Here is a 21,467-nt window from a genome sequence, read left to right on the forward strand (position 1 = left end):
AATAACGTTTACTTTGTACAGAGATTTCTGTGTTGGGATGCGTGCCAATTGGGAGTAATGTCATGTGATACAAGTGGTATGTGAATACCTTTCTGAAACACACTTGGCTAAACTCTTCGTCTGTATTTAAAGTTGCACTTCTTAGAACTGCCATGTTCTTTCGACCGTCGAATAAAGGGAGGATATTTTTCTTCAAAAATGGTCATTTCAAGACCAGTAACAAATGGTCATTTCAAGATCAGTAACAAATGGTCATTTGAAGATCAGTAACTTTCTTTGTGGGGAACGCGGGAGGACGACGACCCCTTACTTCCAGAAAATATTTATGGCGTCCCTCCACTTCCTAAATATTACAATGGGCAAAGATAGGCGTGGGAGATGGCATAACGTCATGCGGCCCTTACCTTTACAGATCTGCTTTTACCAGTGTGTAGGAGAGTGTGTTGCAACCAAGACTCGAACTCTTCCCACTTGAGAATATTTCTGTCGCCGTTTCTAGAACCATACAGAAGTTGTAAAGTTGAAAACAAATTATTATGATTTAGAGGAACTATTCTTAAAGTTTTATTTCAAAGTCAATAAACATCTTTGGTAGACAGGAGGTGGAGAAGGGGTGGTATTCTGCACATTTTTATGATGCATATGACGAGGACAAACTTGTGATTATAAATGTCGACAATAAATTTGCCCCAAACTAAGTTATTTCTCTTCACTCATGCTGTGGTTGTTAAACAACTTTTCTGCAACTTCAGCAAAATTCGTTTCACAAGTCTAGGAGCTCCTTCGTAGCTAAGATGTTAGTGTACGCGCCTTTGGCTTTGGAGACTCTGGTTCGATTCCCGGAGGAGCTCATGTGGTTTGGATTCCACATTAAGGTCCACGTCTCATGTATCCTCGCTGCTGCAAGGGACGTTAAACTCAAAATCAACTCGTTTCACAACTCTAATTGTAAGCTATTTCATTTGTATTCATAGTAACTGATAACGTATTTAGATTACGTGTTGACGTGTATAGACATTAATATTATGTAGCTTCCTTATGGTTATACGGTTAGCGTACACGTCTTTGGCGTGGGGGAGTCCCTGGTTCAATCCCAGTGGAAGCTCATGTGGCTTGGACCTCTCCCTCCTCCCGAAAAAGGAAAACTTGATTTTAAAAAAAAAAGCTTATCCCCTCCCGAAAAAATTGTTTTCACAACTCTATTGGTTACATACTACCCAGCAGACTGTATATTGCCCTGCCAATCGTCAGAATAGTAACACCAGAAAACTTAGATTTTAATTTTAGTCTAAATTTCACACATTTACGAACCCACTGAACACTAATCGTGATTGAACGGATCCCAAAACGCTAGTCCAACCTATCAACTCGTAGTTTGCCGTCAAGTTAGTATAACAAGATAGTAAATGAAACTTAATAGGGCTGGGGAGGAGAGAGAGAGAGAGAGAGAGAGAAAGAATTGCTATGGTGTTCTATTCTCCCTTTCTATAGACATTTTTTTGTTATTAGTATTAGTTGTATTATTCTTTGGCGTCGCCGTCGGCGGAGGTAGTGGGGAGAGATGACGGGAAATAAGAGGAAACTTGTTCCTGGAACAAAATCCCGGGCAGGCATCGTACAAGGCTTCATTGATCGATCGGCTCAGTCCGTTCCTACATTAAAGCACAGCCAGTTCTTTCTGAAGTTTGTGTGTGAATGTATATATATATATATATATATATATATATATATATATATATATATATATATATATATATATATATAATGTGTGTGTGTGTGTGTGTGTGTGTGTGTGTGTGTGTGTCTTTGATTGAGAAAGGCAAAGCAGATGAAGTTCTTCCCTTTAGTACACCTACTCATGTTAAATATATTCGAGCTTTTAGTTCTGATACACCTTCCATTATGGTATTACCTGTAACAGATCACCCTGTCGCGTAGTGATAATCTATAGAAGGGCATTTACCTTCGTTTTCAGATGTCTATTTTTAGGCAATCCCTGTTCGCGTTCTTAATGGATCCAGAAGAAGGAGTTGTTTTACCCCTGTCGCGTTTTAAGATATTAGTTCCACAATACTGTATACATAGATCTTGTAGTCTAGAGAATGTTCTTTTAAGTATCAGGGGAATTGTGCTAATAACTGTGAGGATTTTTCTCGTTGCTATGTGGCTATAATACGCGCCACTTGCACTGTAGACCTGGGTTTGATCCCCGATAAGAAAATGAAATGAAATCTTTCAGTTTAACGTCCCACGATTATGTCTGTTATGCTAAGGGAGATAGAGGATTTAGGCAAGTGAATGATGGAGGATTTAGGCAAGTGAATGATGGAGGATTTAGGCAAGTGAATGATGATGGAAGAACAGTGATGTAACTAGAGGGGCCAAACGGGGCTTGTGCCCTGGGCGCCTGATTAGGAGGGCGCAAAATTGAGCAAATATTTGGGGGAGCGTTTTGGTTTGGTTGATCAGGGGGTTGCTAAGGCGAGTTCTTACCCCGGCGACAAGTAGAGCAGTTGCATAGCTGTGAAAGAATTGATGGAACGATAAAGTGGGAGGAAACGGAAGTACTCCGAGAAAACCCACGGACACGATGTTGTCTATCACAAATTTACTTGGCCGGGGATCGAACCAGAGACCGCAAGCAACAGAGGTGAGCGCTCTACCACTGAGCCACCGGTTTCCCTTTGTCCTGGAAAACAAATATTGAACTCGAAATTTACCACATACACAGTGACACCCGAAGAAAATTTTCTAGGGGGCCATCTCCATGGTTGCCACATTACGTCTGGTATTTCTGATATTTAATATACATGATTTGTTATTTTATGTAGACATTTTCGTGAACAGAATACATATATAAACACTGCGCTATATTCCTCCAACCTAATTACTTCTGCAGCAAACCGTTATCATTAAGCTTCAAAATTACAATAATTTCTATATTAAAATAAGAAAAAGAGACTATGTTCTAACATCTAACACTTACGAATGAAAAACAAATTGTCACCTTGCCAGGCCTGTAGCCAGCCCAAAAATGTAGGGGGGCGGCTGAAGTTAGGGGGGGCGATCTAACCATATTATAGTTCATCACCATATTATAGTTAATTTGCAAGCCTACCGTGAAAATTTTAGGGGGGACAGCCAAAATTTAGAGAGGTCCCGACCTCCCCAGACCCCCCTGGATACGGGCCTGCACCTTGCTATTATAATGGAAGTTACATAATAAATAAAACACAATGTAACACAGAGCCATTTACCATTTGTAATAAGGATGCTGCACGTTATGAATATGGAAAGCAAGGCCATGCCAGGGCCGTTGCTAGGAATCTGCCAACGAAGGTTATGTCCTAAAAATATTTCAAATAAAAACAGCAAACTAGTCACCTTGTAAATAAGTCAATACGGCGTATGTCCTCTATTAGATAAGTATGACTAACGTCACTGTGGCATACTGAACCCATAACTTACGAACCAAAGGTCTCCACACCATAATATTCCAGTAGCTCCCATAGCAGGCCAAGGTCTCTCTCTACCACCATGCCAAGTTTAATCCAAATCGGATGAGTTCGGTTATGCTCGTACACAGAGACAAAAAAATTCCGGATTTAAAAGGAAAGCTGTAGTTTCCGGCTACAGACGACTTTCCTACAAGGAGACAACAATCGAGCGCATTTAGGAGGAAAAGCCGTAGATTTCGGCTACAGACGACTTTCCTACATGGAGAAAACAATCGAGCGCATTTAGGAGGAAAAGTCGTAGATTCCGGCTACAGATGACTTCCCTACATGGAGAAAACAATCGAGCGCATTTAGGAGGAAAAGTCGTAAATTCCGGCTACAGACAACTTTTCTGCATGGAGAGAACAATCGAGCGCATTTAGAAGGAAAACAGATTTCGGCTACAGGCGACTTTCCTACATGGAAAGAACAATCGGGCGCATTTAGAAGGAAAAGCCATAGATTCTGACTACAGGTAACTCCCCTACATGGATAGAACAATCAGGCGCATTTAAAAGGGAAGACGTAAATTCCGGCTACAGGCGGCTTTTCTACACGGGCAAAACAATCGAACGCATTTAGAAGGAAAAACCGTAGATTCCGGCTACAAACGGCTTTCCTGGCATTGCTCCTATTCTAGCAGGAAAACCGCAATCTGTGTAGCGATGCAGATTTTTTGTACTGCTTTCGAAAATGAAAATGTTTTTTTTTTCTACTTTAACGTCCCATGAATATGTCCTTTAGAATAAACGAGGCGGATGATTTGGTCTTCGTACACAACTAAATAATGTTTGTCAAAGAATATAACCATGATTATCTATATCCTGTACGTGCCGATGGAGGATACACATTATTCCCGTCTATTTGTAGCTGTAGAGATTGGTTCTAGCTAAGCAACAAAAGTACACTTTTGATACGTGTCATTGAACTGTCGAGCAATTACACAATTTTGCATGGTCCGATGAATCACAATATTGTCTTCATTAAATCGATAGCGGATCAGAATCCATCGTCTTCCAGGGGAGCAGCTTCTCGAGACATACACAGCAGGATGACAGCAGGACAATGGTGATTTCATTATGGTTTGAAAAATCTTTACATAGTCAACCATCGGCTAATAGTGTGTGTGGAGGACACTGTAACACCTAGCTATCGGCAGTCATTGCTGATCATAAAAATCCATTCATGTCTGGCATATTTCCAGCTGAAAATGGCATCTTTCAACAGAACAACGCTCCTTGTCACAAGGCCAACGTTGTGCTGTAGTAGTCCGAGAAGCACAGTAATGAATTTGAATTGCTGCAATGGCCTCCAAATGCACCCGATCTTAATCCAATTGAACACGTTTAGGATATCATTGAACCTCAGATCCGAGCTCATTGCGGAATTTACAAGTATTAAGTGACTTATATGTGCAGATATGGTGCGTCATATCTCCAGCCGCTTACCAAGGCCTCTATGCTTCTATGCCAAACCGTATTACTGCTTCCCTGCGAACAAATCATAGCTGGTCAGTGTATATTGAAAATGTTTTATTGATAATAGTCTCGTTTCATGTTGAAAAATGAACTCGTTTTCTCCTACAATCCTGTCCGAAGTTTCGCGGACTCGTAAATAAATCAAACCAATTGCAATTTTCAAAGAAAGTGTGTGTGTTGATTTAGAGTGAAAAATCTAATTGTTACCTTTAGAATTGAAGAGCTATATATCTATTAGTAAATTTTCAATGTGATGTATATTTACCAGGTTAGAATATTCGAGACTTACATAAAGCATTTGATCTTATTATCTTATGTGCTTTTTATGGTGAATGTTATATTTTCAATTTGTGTTTTTTTACATTATATGTCAAATATTCTACAAAATCCAGTATTTTGTTAAATAAAAATGCTTGACTTAAAAGGATTATTTTAGTTCATTGCCATTTCAAGTTCAAATAAAGAAAGAATTTTATTATCTTAAATTGGCCATCTACATTACCCAATAATCTATGCTCTTATTCTATATAGGATTGATTGTATTTATCCAAAGTATAAGTTCAACCCACTTTTAAGGGATCCATACTCTTTCAGTTTTGCTAGAGAGACAAGTTGTGCTAAAAACCGGCTCTAAAAAAACCGAACGATGAATTGAACTGACAGTATGTGGGAAATCGAAATGAAATCTGTCAGTTTAACGTCCCAGGATTATGTTCCACGGATGATGGTTAAGGCAAGTGAATGATGAAGGAAGAATTCGTGGAATGAAAAAGTGGGAGGAAACGGGAGTATCCCGAGAAAACCCACCGTACGATGTTGTCCACAAACTTACTTGGCTAGTATCGAACTACGGGCACCAAGCACCAGAGGTTAACGCTCTACCACTAAGCCACCGAGTATCCCGATAGTTTGTGAAGTACGTTCAGGTTATGTACTAGTTAATGTTTCAGTTTGCGTCTATCTCAGGTAAATTTTCTCTTTAACTTTGCAAAAATGGTCCTGTTGCTCAGTCAAAATAACTGAGTGAAAACCTGTGTAAACTCCGCCATCTTGCACAGTTTATCGTTCAGTTATGACGTCACACAGATAAACTGCCCAGTAAAACAGAAAAGTGTATGATTCCCTTTAAGTCAAGAGTCGACCATTAGGGTTTTGCTCAAGGTATTGCACTACTGAAAAATGCAGGGAAGGGTGGCGTCTCTGTAATAAGAATAATGTTTCAAAATCAACTGTCAAGATAATATTTTATATAATCCGTCATACTTTGGTAATTACACCAATTTCAAGATTTTGGTTTAGCCCGTGTTTGAAATACATTGGTTTTTGGTCTAAAGAGCAAACCAAACAAATAATATAAATATGTTTAAGGAAGTCACATTTTATTCGTGTAAGACAATAAACAATTGTTTAACTCACTATGTTAAATTACGCTTGTAAAAGGTGATAAAAATATGTTTAAGGATGTCACATTTTATTCGTGTAAGACAATAAAAAAATTAACTTACAATGTCAAATTACAGTCGTATACGATAATAAAAAATGTTTAACTAAAAATGTCACTTTTTATTTTTGTAAAATAATAAGCAATTATTTAACTCACTACGTCAAATTACGCTCATATACGATAATAAAAATATGTTTAAAGATTCACATTTTATTTGTGTACGACAATAAACAATTGTTTAACTCAATTCATCGAATTACACTCGAGAAGGATAATAAACATATGTTTTAGGATGTCACATTTTATTCGTGCAAGACAATAAACAATTGTTTAACTCATTATGTCAAACTACTCTCGCATAAGATAATAAAAATGTTTAACTAACGATGTCAATTTTTATTTGTGTAAGATAATAAACATTTTTTAAACTCATTACGTCAAATTACAATCGGAAGTGATAATATAAATATGTTTAAGTAAGTCACATTTTATTCGTGTAAGACAGTAAACAATTGTTTAGCTCAATATATTGAATCACACTCGAGAAGGATAATAAAAAATATGTTTAAGTCGCATTTTATTCGTGTAAAACAATAAACAATCGTTTAACTCACTACGTCAAATTACATTCATAAAGAATAATAAAAATATGCTTCAGGATGCCACTTTTTATTCATGTAAGACAATAAACAATTGTTTAACTCACTACGTCAAATTACATTCATAAAGAATAATAAAAATATGCTTCAGGATGCCACTTTTTATTCATGTAAGACAATAAACAATTGTTTAACTCACTACGTCAAATTGCACTCATAAAAGATAATTAAAATATGTTTAGCTATGTCACATTTTATTCCTGTAAGATAATAAACAATTCTGTAACTCAGTACGTCGAATAACACTCGAGAAGACTAATAAAAATATCCTTAAAGGATGTCTCATTTTATTCATGTAAGACAATAAACAATTGTTTAACTCATTATGTCAAACTACTCTCGCATAAGATAATAAAAATGTTTAACTAACGATGCCACTTTTTATTCATGTAAGACAATAAACAATTGTTTAACTCACTACGTCAAATTGCACTCATAAAAGATAATTAAAATATGTTTAGCTATGTCACATTTTATTCCTGTAAGATAATAAACAATTCTGTAACTCAGTACGTCGAATAACACTCGAGAAGACTAATAAAAATATCCTTAAAGGATGTCTCATTTTATTCATGTAAGACAATAAACAATTGTTTAACTCATTATGTCAAACTACTCTCGCATAAGATAATAAAAATGTTTAACTAACGATGTCAATTTTTATTTGTGTAAGATAATAAACATTTTTTAAACTCATTACGTCAAATTACAATCGGAAATGATAATATAAATATGTTTAAGTAAGTCAAATTTTATTCGTGTAAGACAGTAAACAATTATTTAACTCAATATATTGAATCACACTCAAGAAGGATAATAAAAAAATATGTTTAAGTCGCATTTTATTCGTGTAAAACAATAAATAATCGTTTAACTCACTACGTCAAATTACATTCATAAAGAATAATAAAAATATGCTTCAGGATGCCACTTTTTATTCATGTAAGACAATAAACAATTGTTTAACTCACTACGTCAAATTACATTCATAAAGAATAATAAAAATATGCTTCAGGATGCCACTTTTTATTCATGTAAGACAATAAACAATAGTTTAACTCACTACGTCAAATTACATTCATAAAGAATAATAAAAATATGCTTCAGGATGCCACTTTTTATTCATGTAAGACAATAAACAATTGTTTAACTCACTACGTCAAATTGCACTCATAAAAGATAATTAAAATATGTTTAGCTATGTCACATTTTATTCCTGTAAGATAATAAACAATTCTGTAACTCAGTACGTCGAATAACACTCGAGAAGACTAATAAAAATATCCTTAAAGGATGTCTCATTTTATTCATGTAAGACAATAAACAATTGTTTAACTCATTATGTCAAACTACTCTCGCATAAGATAATAAAAATGTTTAACTAACGATGCCACTTTTTATTCATGTAAGACAATAAACAATTGTTTAACTCACTACGTCAAATTGCACTCATAAAAGATAATTAAAATATGTTTAGCTATGTCACATTTTATTCCTGTAAGATAATAAACAATTCTGTAACTCAGTACGTCGAATAACACTCGAGAAGACTAATAAAAATATCCTTAAAGGATGTCTCATTTTATTCATGTAAGACAATAAACAATTGTTTAACTCATTATGTCAAACTACTCTCGCATAAGATAATAAAAATGTTTAACTAACGATGTCAATTTTTATTTGTGTAAGATAATAAACATTTTTTAAACTCATTACGTCAAATTACAATCGGAAATGATAATATAAATATGTTTAAGTAAGTCAAATTTTATTCGTGTAAGACCGTAAACAATTATTTAACTCAATATATTGAATCACACTCAAGAAGGATAATAAAAAAATATGTTTAAGTCGCATTTTATTCGTGTAAAACAATAAATAATCGTTTAACTCACTACGTCAAATTACATTCATAAAGAATAATAAAAATATGCTTCAGGATGCCACTTTTTATTCATGTAAGACAATAAACAATTGTTTAACTCACTACGTCAAATTACATTCATAAAGAATAATAAAAATATGCTTCAGGATGCCACTTTTTATTCATGTAAGACAATAAACAATCGTTTAACTCACTACGTCAAATTACATTCATAAAGAATAATAAAAATATGCTTCAGGATGCCACTTTTTATTCATGTAAGACAATAAACAATTGTTTAACTCACTACGTCAAATTGCACTCATAAAAGATAATTAAAATATGTTTAGCTATGTCACATTTTATTCCTGTAAGATAATAAACAATTCTGTAACTCAGTACGTCGAATAACACTCGAGAAGACTAATAAAAATATCCTTAAAGGATGTCTCATTTTATTCATGTAAGACAATAAACAATTGTTTAACTCATTATGTCAAACTACTCTCGCATAAGATAATAAAAATGTTTAACTAACGATGCCACTTTTTATTCATGTAAGACAATAAACAATTGTTTAACTCACTACGTCAAATTGCACTCATAAAAGATAATTAAAATATGTTTAGCTATGTCACATTTTATTCCTGTAAGATAATAAACAATTCTGTAACTCAGTACGTCGAATAACACTCGAGAAGACTAATAAAAATATCCTTAAAGGATGTCTCATTTTATTCATGTAAGACAATAAACAATTGTTTAACTCATTATGTCAAACTACTCTCGCATAAGATAATAAAAATGTTTAACTAATGATGTCAATTTTTATTTGTGTAAGATAATAAACAATTTTTAAGCTCATTACGTCAAATTACAATCGGAAATGATAATATAAATATGTTTAAGTAAGTCAAATTTTATTCGTGTAAGACAGTAAACAATTATTTAACTCAATATATTGAATCACACTCAAGAAGGATAATAAAAAAATATGTTTAAGTCGCATTTTATTCGTGTAAAACAATAAACAATCGTTTAACTCACTACGTCAAATTACATTCATAAAGAATAATAAAAATATGCTTCAGGATGCCACTTTTTATTCATGTAAGACAATAAACAATTGTTTAACTCACTACGTCAAATTACATTCATAAAGAATAATAAAAATATGCTTCAGGATGCCACTTTTTATTCATGTAAGACAATAAACAATTGTTTAACTCACTACGTCAAATTACATTCATAAAGAATAATAAAAATATGCTTCAGGATGCCACTTTTTATTCATGTAAGACAATAAACAATTGTTTAACTCACTACGTCAAATTACATTCATAAAGAATAATAAAAATATGCTTCAGGATGCCACTTTTTATTCATGTAAGACAATAAACAATTGTTTAACTCACTACGTCAAATTGCACTCATAAAAGATAATTAAAATATGTTTAGCTATGTCACATTTTATTCCTGTAAGATAATAAACAATTCTGTAACTCAGTACGTCGAATAACACTCGAGAAGACTAATAAAAATATGCTTAAAGGATGTCTCATTTTATTCGTGTAAGATAATAAACAATTGTTTAACCCACTACGTCAAATTACACTCGTAAAGGACAATATGTTTAAGGATATCACATTTTATTCGTGTAAGATAATAAACAATTGTTTAACTCAGTACGTCGAGTAACATTCGAGAAAATTAATAAAAATATGTTTCAAGGATGTCATATTTCATTCATGTAAGACAATAAACAATTGTTTAACTCACTCTGTAAAATTACACTCATGTAAGATAATAAAAAATGTTTAACTAACGATGTCACTTTTATTTGTGTAAGGTAATAAGCAATTTGTTTAACTTACTATGTTAAACTACACTTGTATAAGATAATAAAATAATCTTTAACGATGCCACTTTTTATTTGTGAAAGATAAAAAAAATTCACTTACTATATTAATTACAGTCATATAAGATAATGAACATTTATTTTACTCACAAAGTCAAACTATTCTCTTGTAAGATAATAAAACAGTTATTCAACTTCTTACGATTTCAATTGATACTCATATAAGATAATAAACACTTATTTGGACTTACTTATAGTGTCAAATTATACTCGTGTAATATAATACACATTCGATTCACGGTGCTATATTATACTTGTGTAACACAAGACACAACTTGTCTGACTCGTTTACGATGTTAAATTGTACTCTTACAAGATCATAAATAGTTGTTTATGTTATATACAATTTCCTATTAAACTCGAATAAGATAGTGAACAGTTGTTTAATTCACAGTCGAAGATCAAGAATCGAAAAAGGCCAGAAAAAAACGGCGTGTAACTACCATAGTAGTTTACTTATTCTGTGGAGAATGATCACTCCTTTTTCCAGACATTAAACGATGAACGAAAAGAGTAGGGGAAAACATGTATACAGTATGGCGCTAAATTCGTTGTACAAAAGTAGAGGAGTGGTTCCTAAGAGTAAAAAAAACAAAAAAAGTTCCAATAAACATAGGGTGAAAATCCCATCGTTTACGTGTTATAGGCTGCCGAAAACATGAAAAAATGAATTTTAAAGATCCATAGCTCCAAAACTATGGGACCTACCTTGGTCGGGTCAAGACTTCACTTAGGAATTAGTATGTGCCCTATCCAAAAATGCGTGTTTCAGAATCCTAAGGTGCTTCCATAACAATTTTTAAAGAGGGAGTTTGTCTACGGGTCTATGATATAAAGTACTCTCCAACTATCTCCATAAAAATTGTTGCGTGAATACCTTAGGATTCTAAAACATATATTTTTTGATAGAGCACATAGCGGTACTAGTCCCTAAGTGAAGTCTTGGCCCGACTACAGTAGGTCCCATAGTTTTGGAGCTATGGATCTTTAAAATACATTTTTTCATGTTTTCGGCAGCCTATAACACGTAAACGATGGGGTTTTTGCCCTATGTTTATAGGAACTTTTTTGTTTGTTTTACTCTCAGGAATCATTCCTCTGCATTTGTACAACGAATTTAACGCCATACTGTATATATTAAAAATTTCATTTGAGTCCAGATTCGCATAGATTTTGTTAAAAATTCGTTTGCGAAATGTAAGATTGTTGACTTTTAAATATTACTTGCTTATTTGGAATTTTGAGGGTCCCATTTGAATATTTCATATAAGATAACAGTTAATCGTAGTATTTGTTTATTAATACAACGGATTAATATTATCTGTAGGCTCAACATATTTATTGCTGTATTCATATTTTCATGCATTATTGCCAATAAACATATTTGGCATCGATAAGAATTAGCATTTCATAAAGCAATCTTAAAAATGAAATCTTTCATTTAACCTGAATAGTTCAACAGTATTTACTATAATATTGTTAATATAGGGCTATAATTATATTAGATGCGATATATAATTAATCCATTTATTTTAGTTCTACGATTGGTGTCCCCACACTTGTGTACATTCCCATTTCCGTACATGTCAAAATTTTTCCCAGTTGCGTACAAGTGCCAGATACAATGAAATATCATGATTTAAAAGCGAGATAAGAATTCCCATTTCCGTACAGGTCCAATAGCTGACACTATTTCTGTGAATTTTTGTTAGTTTTGAGCAGAGGGGGATATGGAATCTAAAAGTTTCGTTTCAAGTAGCAGCCACAGCGAATAAGAGTTCTTTAATAGTTTCATTTTGTAGATTGCTTAGCAGGCCAGCACGACCTTGGGGGCAGACAACTAAATATTTTTCGAAACCTAACAATTTTTCTTCTGCCAGTTTTCCGTAAGTGAAAAGAGATAATGAAATGTAACTTACCACAATAATAGATACTGTTATTCTACACCCTAAAATACTAATCAAAAGAATTTTCAGTGCTGCCAACCATAGAAATTACAGTGTGACCAGAATATGAATTACCCAAAAATCTAGATTAAGGTAGCGACTGGAAAAATGAACTCAACGGTAATTGATGACTTATCATGCTGTCTGTGTTCCTTGTTAATTACTTTTTTAAATAATATTTGTATTTTAATTCTACTGATAATTAAAAGTTATTTATTTTGTACTCTTTATTACAAAATAAATACAAATATTATTTAAAAAGTAGTTAACAAGGAACACAGACAGTTTGATAAATCATCAATTGCCGTTTAGTTCATTTTTCTAGCCGCTGCCATAACCTAGATTTTTGGGTAATTCATATTCTGGTCACACTGTAATTTCTATAGTTGGCAGCACTGAAAATTCTTTTGATTAGTATTTTAGGGTGTAGAATAACTATACCCTATTAATATAACTAATAATTATTGTGGTAAGTTACATTTCATTATCTCTTTTCACTTACGAAAAACTGGCAAAAGAAAAATTGTTAGGTTTTGAAAAATATTTGAACTGTAGCAAACTTTTCTCCCAAATTTTTGTAAATCATGCAAATATTGGAAGCTCAATAGACGAAACTAATGTGATTACAGTGATTTTTAGCCTTCTCCCGAACAAGAGAAAGCATATATATGAAAGGTTGAAGTTTCGAATTGGAATACTGAAGTTGTAATGGTAGGATTCAAGGAAGCAGCAATAAATTCTTTTAGGACAATTTTCCCTTCAGCTTCCATTATTGGGTGCAAGTTTTACTTTAATCAGTGCCTTTGGTGTAAGATACAGGATTTGGTCTTGGTTACAGACTACAAAAACAATGATGATATAACACTTCAGGCTCGAATGTTTGCGTCATGAGCTTTCCTTACGTTAGAAATGGTCGACAGTGGTTGACTGTTTATTCAAGAAGACATCCCCTGAGCTTGAGCAGTTCTATGGATATTCCATTGACCAGTAGCTAGAAAATTCTACAGTCCCAATAAGCATGTGGAACTCTCATGAAAAATCCGTAGAACAAATAAATACAGCAGAGGACTGGGATAACAGATTAAATACTCTGCTAAACAAGCAAAATCCTCATGTTATCGAATTAGTCCGTTTTCTCAAGTTAGAAGCCAGGACAAGTGATCATGCTTACGACAGAAAGTATCTCAACTTGCAAGGTAAAAGAAGGAAGTATATATGCAGCTTGACAAGAATAAATTAAAAAAAAAAGTTTTGGATAGTTTTGATGTTTCAAAAGATGTTAGTTGATATTTGATTGCACTTTCATATATTCATAAGTTGTCATAAACTGTAAGTCGTCTATATATATAATATACTGATAAGCATTACTTATAGGTGATGGTAATAACGGTAAACGGCCTACTGCACATGGACCAAGATCACTGAAGATCCAGGTATTAGTTCGACGAAGACTCTTTATAAAAGCCAACTTCTATATTTCTTTGATGTGATTTGTGAATTCATATCACACACATTTCGGGAATACATTGGTCGAATTTGAATTTAACGTGAAGAGTTGAGTCGAAAAAAAACGTATGGAAAGCATGTATGCATATTTTCGTATTTCCTTGAGTATACAATTCCATATCCTCCTCTGCTCTTTTATTAAAAAAAAAAAAAAACAGTGTCAGTTAGTAAACATGTACGAAAGTGGTAAAACTCTTATCAATATCAAAATACGTCATGTCATCGCTCATGGCACTTTTACGCATCTGGGAAGGATTTTGGCATGTACGCATATGGGAATGTACGCATCCGAAAGGCAATCCTACGATTGACATTATACTTATAACTATACTATTTTTTCTCCAGTTGTTAAACACAAGATCTAGCTAGGACTCTTCTTCCGTTAAAATTTGATTAATGGTATTTTTGGGTATATTGAGATTCAACCGATATCCATTGCTCATGACGAAGCTATTGCCGGTGATTAACATCGCTGGTACTTGTTATATGTTAGACGCTTGATATAAAGCCCATTCCTGTATTGTATTGCTGAGGTGAGTTTTCCACCAGATGTCAAAGTGGACATTTCATTCATATCTATCTAACAAAAGTGTTTCATTTATTATTTTTTTTAAAGATATAAATTGTTCTGCTTTGAGGAAGAAGTAGGTTACAGTATTTCACAATAGTATAACATGGCATGTGCCCACTACTTTTTTTAATGTATCAAATGTCTGTGTATTAAAATACGTTTGTCATTTATGCATTTTTGAAAATAACATAGGCGGTGTTTTTTTTTTTTTAAAAAAAAAAACAAGAATACAATAAGTCAGAACACAAATTTATCCTAAAATGCATATAGTCGTAAATATTGGTAAAGTTGTATGTATAATGCAGGATTTTGTACAGAGTGATTTTCAAATGAATGTGCATACGATGATTCTTTTGTCTCACACGATGAAAAAAGATATTATTATAAGAGCCGTATTGGTATAGCAGCAGCTTGGAACATACAGAATGTTTCGTAAAAATTGATGAGATCACATTTTAAGTTGTCAATAAACATACCTTTTTAAAAATTAAAATCCATTTTTCATGATTTAGCCCATTATATCACCATGACTTCCCAATAAAAAGTAATAAGAAAAACAAATATAACATTGACCTAAAGAAACTTTTCTTTTTTGAAATTTAGTTTATGGTATCTTGTGAACGTTTATTGAGATACTATTATAATGTTTTAGTTAAATATTAGGCAAATTGTGATGTTGTTAGATGCACTCATTCCTTTAACCCAGGAAACCGTAAGAGAAAATAATTGCACACATTTGAGAATTACTCTGTATATCTGTCTTAAGAGGCCACATCTTGGCGAAATTAAAATACCGCTAATTGTACAGTAATTATGTGATATCTTCAAATAGATAAAAGATAATCGAAAAGTAGAACAAGAGCTCGCTAGACTATATTATTTTACATGAGATACCGTTATCACGACTCACTTATCTGCTTTCGATTTCCAGCCATTTAGAAAATCGGTATTTATTTTCGCATTTTTAAATGGCTGCAAACGGAAAGCTACTAGGTGAGTCGTGATAACGGTACCTCATGCAAAATAATATTATCTAGGGAGCTCTAGTTTCACATTTTGATTATCTTTTATCTATTTGAAGATATCACATAATTACTGTAGCGGTATTTTAATTTCACAGTGATTAGGCCACTTAAATATCAGTTTATTTCTATAAGTATAAAATTTACGGTTAAAAAAAACTTGTTCTGAATATTGGGCGTTTGAAGATTCTTCCTTATGACTAGTTAGATATATTTGCATTATTCTCAGAATGTTTGGTAACTATGTTTTACTTCCAAAGGTATTGCATTTCTGATCTGGGTCAAAACAGTGGCGACTCTTGAGTGACGTTACGTCTGTAAAAAAATATTTACCTACAAGCTACAAGCTAATGAAATGAGACTTGTACAATTGCAGAAAGATGTATACAGGACTTGATACATAAGATAAGGTTGTAGCGACAAAGTAAATTTTGTACCCACGGGATTGCCCTCAAGAACCGCCACTGATTTGAGAAGAGAGGCGACACTGTGAATGCTCATATTCTCGAGTGTGCCATGATATCGGAGCAAATCTTTTCTGTACTTGTGCTAATCTATTTATATATATGTATGTGAAAAAGGGTCTTTATTGCTTTTATTACTTTCATATATTTCTTTCCTGGAAAACACTCATTTCTTTCATTAATATGTGTATCTTCTGTTTGCTTTTATTTGAAAAAAAAAATACAGAATCTTAATAAACAAAGAATTCTTTGTGTAAACTGATCTTGGGGTCTTCTTTACAGATTCAAGGAGCCCGAAGCGGAACGACCGTATGTACTCAGATTGTGCCCCCTGCGCCCCTTTATTTCTCCTGTTTGATAATACTCTTACTACCCCTAATTTTCTATCTGCTTTTTAAAGGTTAATCATATTTTCTTCCCTGTTTCTGTGAAAACATAAAATGATGAATGAGTGTTAAAATAAGGTTTTTATGTGAGAAAACTTGCTTTGTGTGTGTGTGTGTGTGTGTTTTAATCCTAACAATGTCTTGTTCTTAATATTTAACTCTGTCTGTCTGTCCTTTGTGTTGTATGTGTCCGTCTGTCCAATTGTTGTAATGTGGACTCTTTCTTCTTCAAGCAGCTTTCCAGTTCTTCCATGTTCTGACCTTTGTTTGTGATGTTTGCCTACTTTAGTTGTGAATACAATATTCTCATAAGCATGTATTTGCTTTCTTTTAAATGGTGCCGTACGGGTGTTTTCATAATTTACTAGATGTTTTCATAAAGTTCCATGAAGTTTTGTAGCTGTTTACTATTTCATATACGAGGCGCATCCAGAAAATAAGTTTCCCACGCGTCCCATAACTAGGAAACGGTATGTTGCCCTAAGCGACTGCGTGTACGTGAGAGAGTAAGGTCCTAGCATGGCACATGCACTAGCGGAACTTCCCTAGTGCTCTCAGTAGCGTCGTGGCACTGGTTGAAGATGGACGTTCCTATTCCAGCTCCCGCTGCGTGTGAAGTGCGAGCAGTTTTTGAATGCACAGGGCATAGCAGCAATCGAAATCCATCGTTAGCTGTGCCAGGTCCATGGGCCTAACGGCATGAGCAAGCAGTTCCTGCAGATTTTCCGCTCCTTATTGCACACCACTACCACGGAGTGCCTGTTGATCAAGAAGTTTTGTGTTGAAGCAACTGACCCTAGAGCACATAACTAGGCGCACAGGATCAGCATTGAAATTTTTGCAACGATAGAGCTGACGATGGATTTCAATCGGTGCTATGCCCTTTGCATTCAAAAACTTTTATCACTGCTCACACTTCACACGCGGTACGAGATGGAATAGGAACGCCAATCTTCTATCACTGCCACGACGCTACTGAGAGAATTAGGGAAGTTCTGCTGGCGCATGCGCCATGTTAGGACCTTACTATCTCTCGTATACGCAGATGCTTCGCGCATCATACGGTTTCCTAGTTATGGGACACGTGGGAATCTTACTTTCTGGATGCGCCTCGTAGATGTAACCTGGACCATTACGATGAAGAGAGCTTTTCATGTTTGAAAAATGTTATTCACAATTTAGTGCAATTTCCTTGTCTTTTTTCAGACGTAGCATTTCTCGCCCATTTTCAAGGAAATCTCCAATTTTTTCTCAGTCGTGTTTTATTATTTATTTATTTATTTAGCTGGATTGGCTGTGCTACAGATGACAACCTATAACTTTTCCTGTGGTCACCTCGGTCACTGGATGTATCGCCATGAATTTTTTCCTTAGCAGATTCGATAAAAACTTATTTAGTACCATTATTCACGTCTCACCAATACCCTTGTGAGGCGTGAATATTCGTTTAAGATAGCAATAAATATCTGATCTTTTTACTCGGTACTCGTGTTTAACTCAATTATACTCGTGGAAGAGAGTTAACATCTATTTTATTTACATACAATGTCAATTATATTCGTGTTATATAGTAAACATCTGTTTTATTTACATAGGATGTCAATATATTCGTATAAGATAGTAAATATCTGTTTTACTTTCGTGCGATGTCAATTACACTCGTGTAAGATAGTAAACACCTGTTTCATTTACATACGATGTCAAATATATTCATGTAATATAGTGAAGATCTGTTTTATTTATATACATGGTCAATTATATTCGTGTAAGATACTAAACATCTGTTTTATTTACATAGGATGTCAATTATATTCGTGTAAGATAGCAAACATCTGTTTTATTTACATACAATGTCAATTACACTCGTGTAAGATAGTAAACACCTTTTTTTTATTTACATACAATGCCAATTATACTCGTCTAATATAGTAAACATCTGTTTTATTTACATAGAATGCCAATCATGTAAGATACTAAACATCTGTTTTATTTACATAGAATGCCAATTATATTCGTGTAAGATAGTAAACATCTATTTTATTTACTTACGATGTGAAATATACTAGTGCAAGATAATAGAACATCTTTTATTTAGTTATGATGTTAAATAAGACTAGTGTAAGATAGTAAAACATCTATTTTGCTTACATATGATATCAAGTTACACTCGTGCAAGATAGTAAAATATGTTTTGTTCACTTACGGTATTAAGTTACCCTCTTGTAAGTTAGTAAACACTATTTTATTCATTTACACTCGTGTAAGATGGAGAACATTCACGATACACTCGTGAACATTGTTGTATTCACGATTCACTCGTGAAAATAAGTAAACATCTGTCTTATTTGCTTAGGATGTTATGTTACACTAGTGTAAAATGGTAAAACATTTGTTTTACTTACTTATGATTTCAAGGTTCACTTGTCTACCATAGTAAAATATGTTTCATTTACTTACGATAACAAGTCACATTTGCATAAAATAATAAACATGGTTTTATTCAAATTACACTAGTTTAAGATGGTAAATATCTGTTTTATTTACTTACGGTATAAAGTTAAGTACTGTAAAATAGCCAGACAAATGTTTGACTTATTTACGATGTCAAGTTACACTCATGCAGGATAGTAATCATCTATTATGCTTACTTATGGTAGCAAGTTACTCTCGTGTAAGAAAGTAACATCTGTTTTTGGACTGACTATGCCAAATTATACTAGCATAAGATAGTAAATAGTTATTTCAATCATTTACTACTTAAAGTCATGTACTCAAGAAGTGCTTTTAGCAGCAAATAAAATACCAATTGTTAACGGATATATTTTATAAACTCATGCTAGAGGAACTAAGGAAAAATGGTATAGTCCGCAACAAAAATTCATTCCTTTATGATAACACTTTCTTTTACTAATACATTAAAAATAATTCATAATTTTTATCACAATTATCCATTATTATAATTAAAAAAGTTTGCTGAAATGAGTCAGATCATTCCAAAGCTTTTGATAAATGAATAAAAATGAGAAAGGAATGAACTTTTACTGCCGAATACATATACCGAAACAAAAACGAAACTTTTACTGCCGAATACATATACCGAAACAAAAACGAAACTTTTACTGCCGAATACATATACCGAAACAAAAACGAAACTTTTACTGCCGAATACATATACCGAAACAAAAACGAAACTTTTAGTAAAGGTACGAAAGTTCTAGTTAATATATGTCACGAGAAAGCAAAGAAGAAGGAAAATCACTATGACCTTACGAGAGTGCTAACGATTAATAATGGCACTTAATGCTGTTTTCTTGCAAAAACGGGATATTGATTTCATTTAAGCAACACTAAATACTTTGAGCCAATTATCTGGTCTCAATTGGAGCCGCCATGAATTTCGTTTGTTGCTAGCCGGCTAGATTGTAGCTAGCATTTATTATGAGGGCTGTCTGTACCTTCTATTTCAGAATGAGTTGTCAAGCCAAAACCTGAAGTAAGAAGAATTTTCGTTGAAATCATCATGTGCGTGGAGAGGGTAATTGTTTATTTCATGTGCTATGTGCATTACATATGCGATTCAGCTTTGTGAAAAATTATATAAGCTTAGATATTACAATGGTATTTATTTCATTTCTTTTTTATCATCATGTCCTTCCCATGGAATACTATAAAAATGTGAATTATTTTTTTGTGTCCAGTTTGCTTCTCCTTATTGGAATTTCCCAGTTTTTGAAGGAGTTTAACCTATCACGAATTACATGCTGAACGATGAATATATTATTATTGTATTTATAATTGTGTTCAAAATTACATCATTTTAGAAATCAATTAGTATACTACTTCCCATAAGAAAAATTGCTGTTTGAGTTTTACTAACAAAAAAAAATGTCTAATTAGTACTTCATGGTTTCCTAGTTATAAGTTGCATCCAGTGTTGAAGTATTTTTGGGATTCTGTACAATAAAAAATTAATCCTTTAAAAGGAAGAAAATACTATTTCGTGGAACCTTGAGTAAAGATTTGAGAAAAAGAATCACAAAATGCTTCGTGTGGAGTATTGTACTGTATGGGTCAGAAACATGCACATTGCGCAAAAGTGATTATAAATTACTGGAAGCTTTCGAAATGTGGGTGTGAAGAAGAATGAGAGAATCAGCTGGCTCGAGTGGAAAACGAATGAGAGACTAAGGGAGAAAAGAACAATTTTATGGATATTATTAAGAAGAGGAAGAGAAACTGGTTGGGACATGGCCTAAAAAAGGAACTGTACCGTGAAGAACGTGCTAGAGAGTATGGTGGAAGGAAAAAGATGGAGGGGCGAAGGAGACTACAATTAATGGACAATATCAAAACAGCAAAATCGTACTTGAAGACGAAGAGGTTAGCGGAAGACTGTGGAGCATGAAAGCTTCTTAGTTGCAGCAAGTAACTAACCTGCCAATAGTAGCGGAATACCTATGATGACGTAATTTCTAGCATCCTTCCATTCGATTTCCACTCGACCCAGCTAGTTTTCTCCATTCCTCTCCACACCCACATTTCGAAAACTTCCAGTCATTTTTTCCATTACTTTTGCGTAATGTCCATTTTTCTGATCCATACACTACAATACTTCTCACTGAGCATTTTTGAGTCTTTTGTCTCAATTTTTTATTCAAGATTCTACAAAATAGTCTTCTCTTCCTCCTAAAGGTTTCATTTTTTATTGTACA

At 33.5% G+C, this 21,467-nt stretch overlaps 1 protein-coding gene across 6 annotated transcripts in view; it reads left to right on the forward strand.

Annotated features, from left to right (window-relative positions):
- Nucleotides 1-21,467, forward strand: part of dnc (phosphodiesterase dunce) — an 872,058-nt gene that overhangs the window by 394,007 nt on the left and 456,584 nt on the right. For 4 of the 6 annotated variants that reach the window (XM_081742182.1, XM_081742184.1, XM_081742188.1 and 1 more), the window contains one exon: nt 16,652-16,678. The exons of the other annotated variants lie outside the window; for them this stretch is intronic. In XM_081742182.1, the coding sequence (XP_081598308.1) occupies nt 16,652-16,678 (27 nt within the window). The remainder of the gene's footprint in view (nt 1-16,651; nt 16,679-21,467) is intronic. 6 annotated transcript variants of the gene reach the window in all.

This window comes from Thermobia domestica, chromosome 16 (assembly GCF_964235325.1).
Source record: "Thermobia domestica chromosome 16, izTheDome1.hap1.1, whole genome shotgun sequence".
In the NCBI taxonomy this organism is placed as follows: domain Eukaryota; kingdom Metazoa; phylum Arthropoda; class Insecta; order Zygentoma; family Lepismatidae; genus Thermobia; species Thermobia domestica.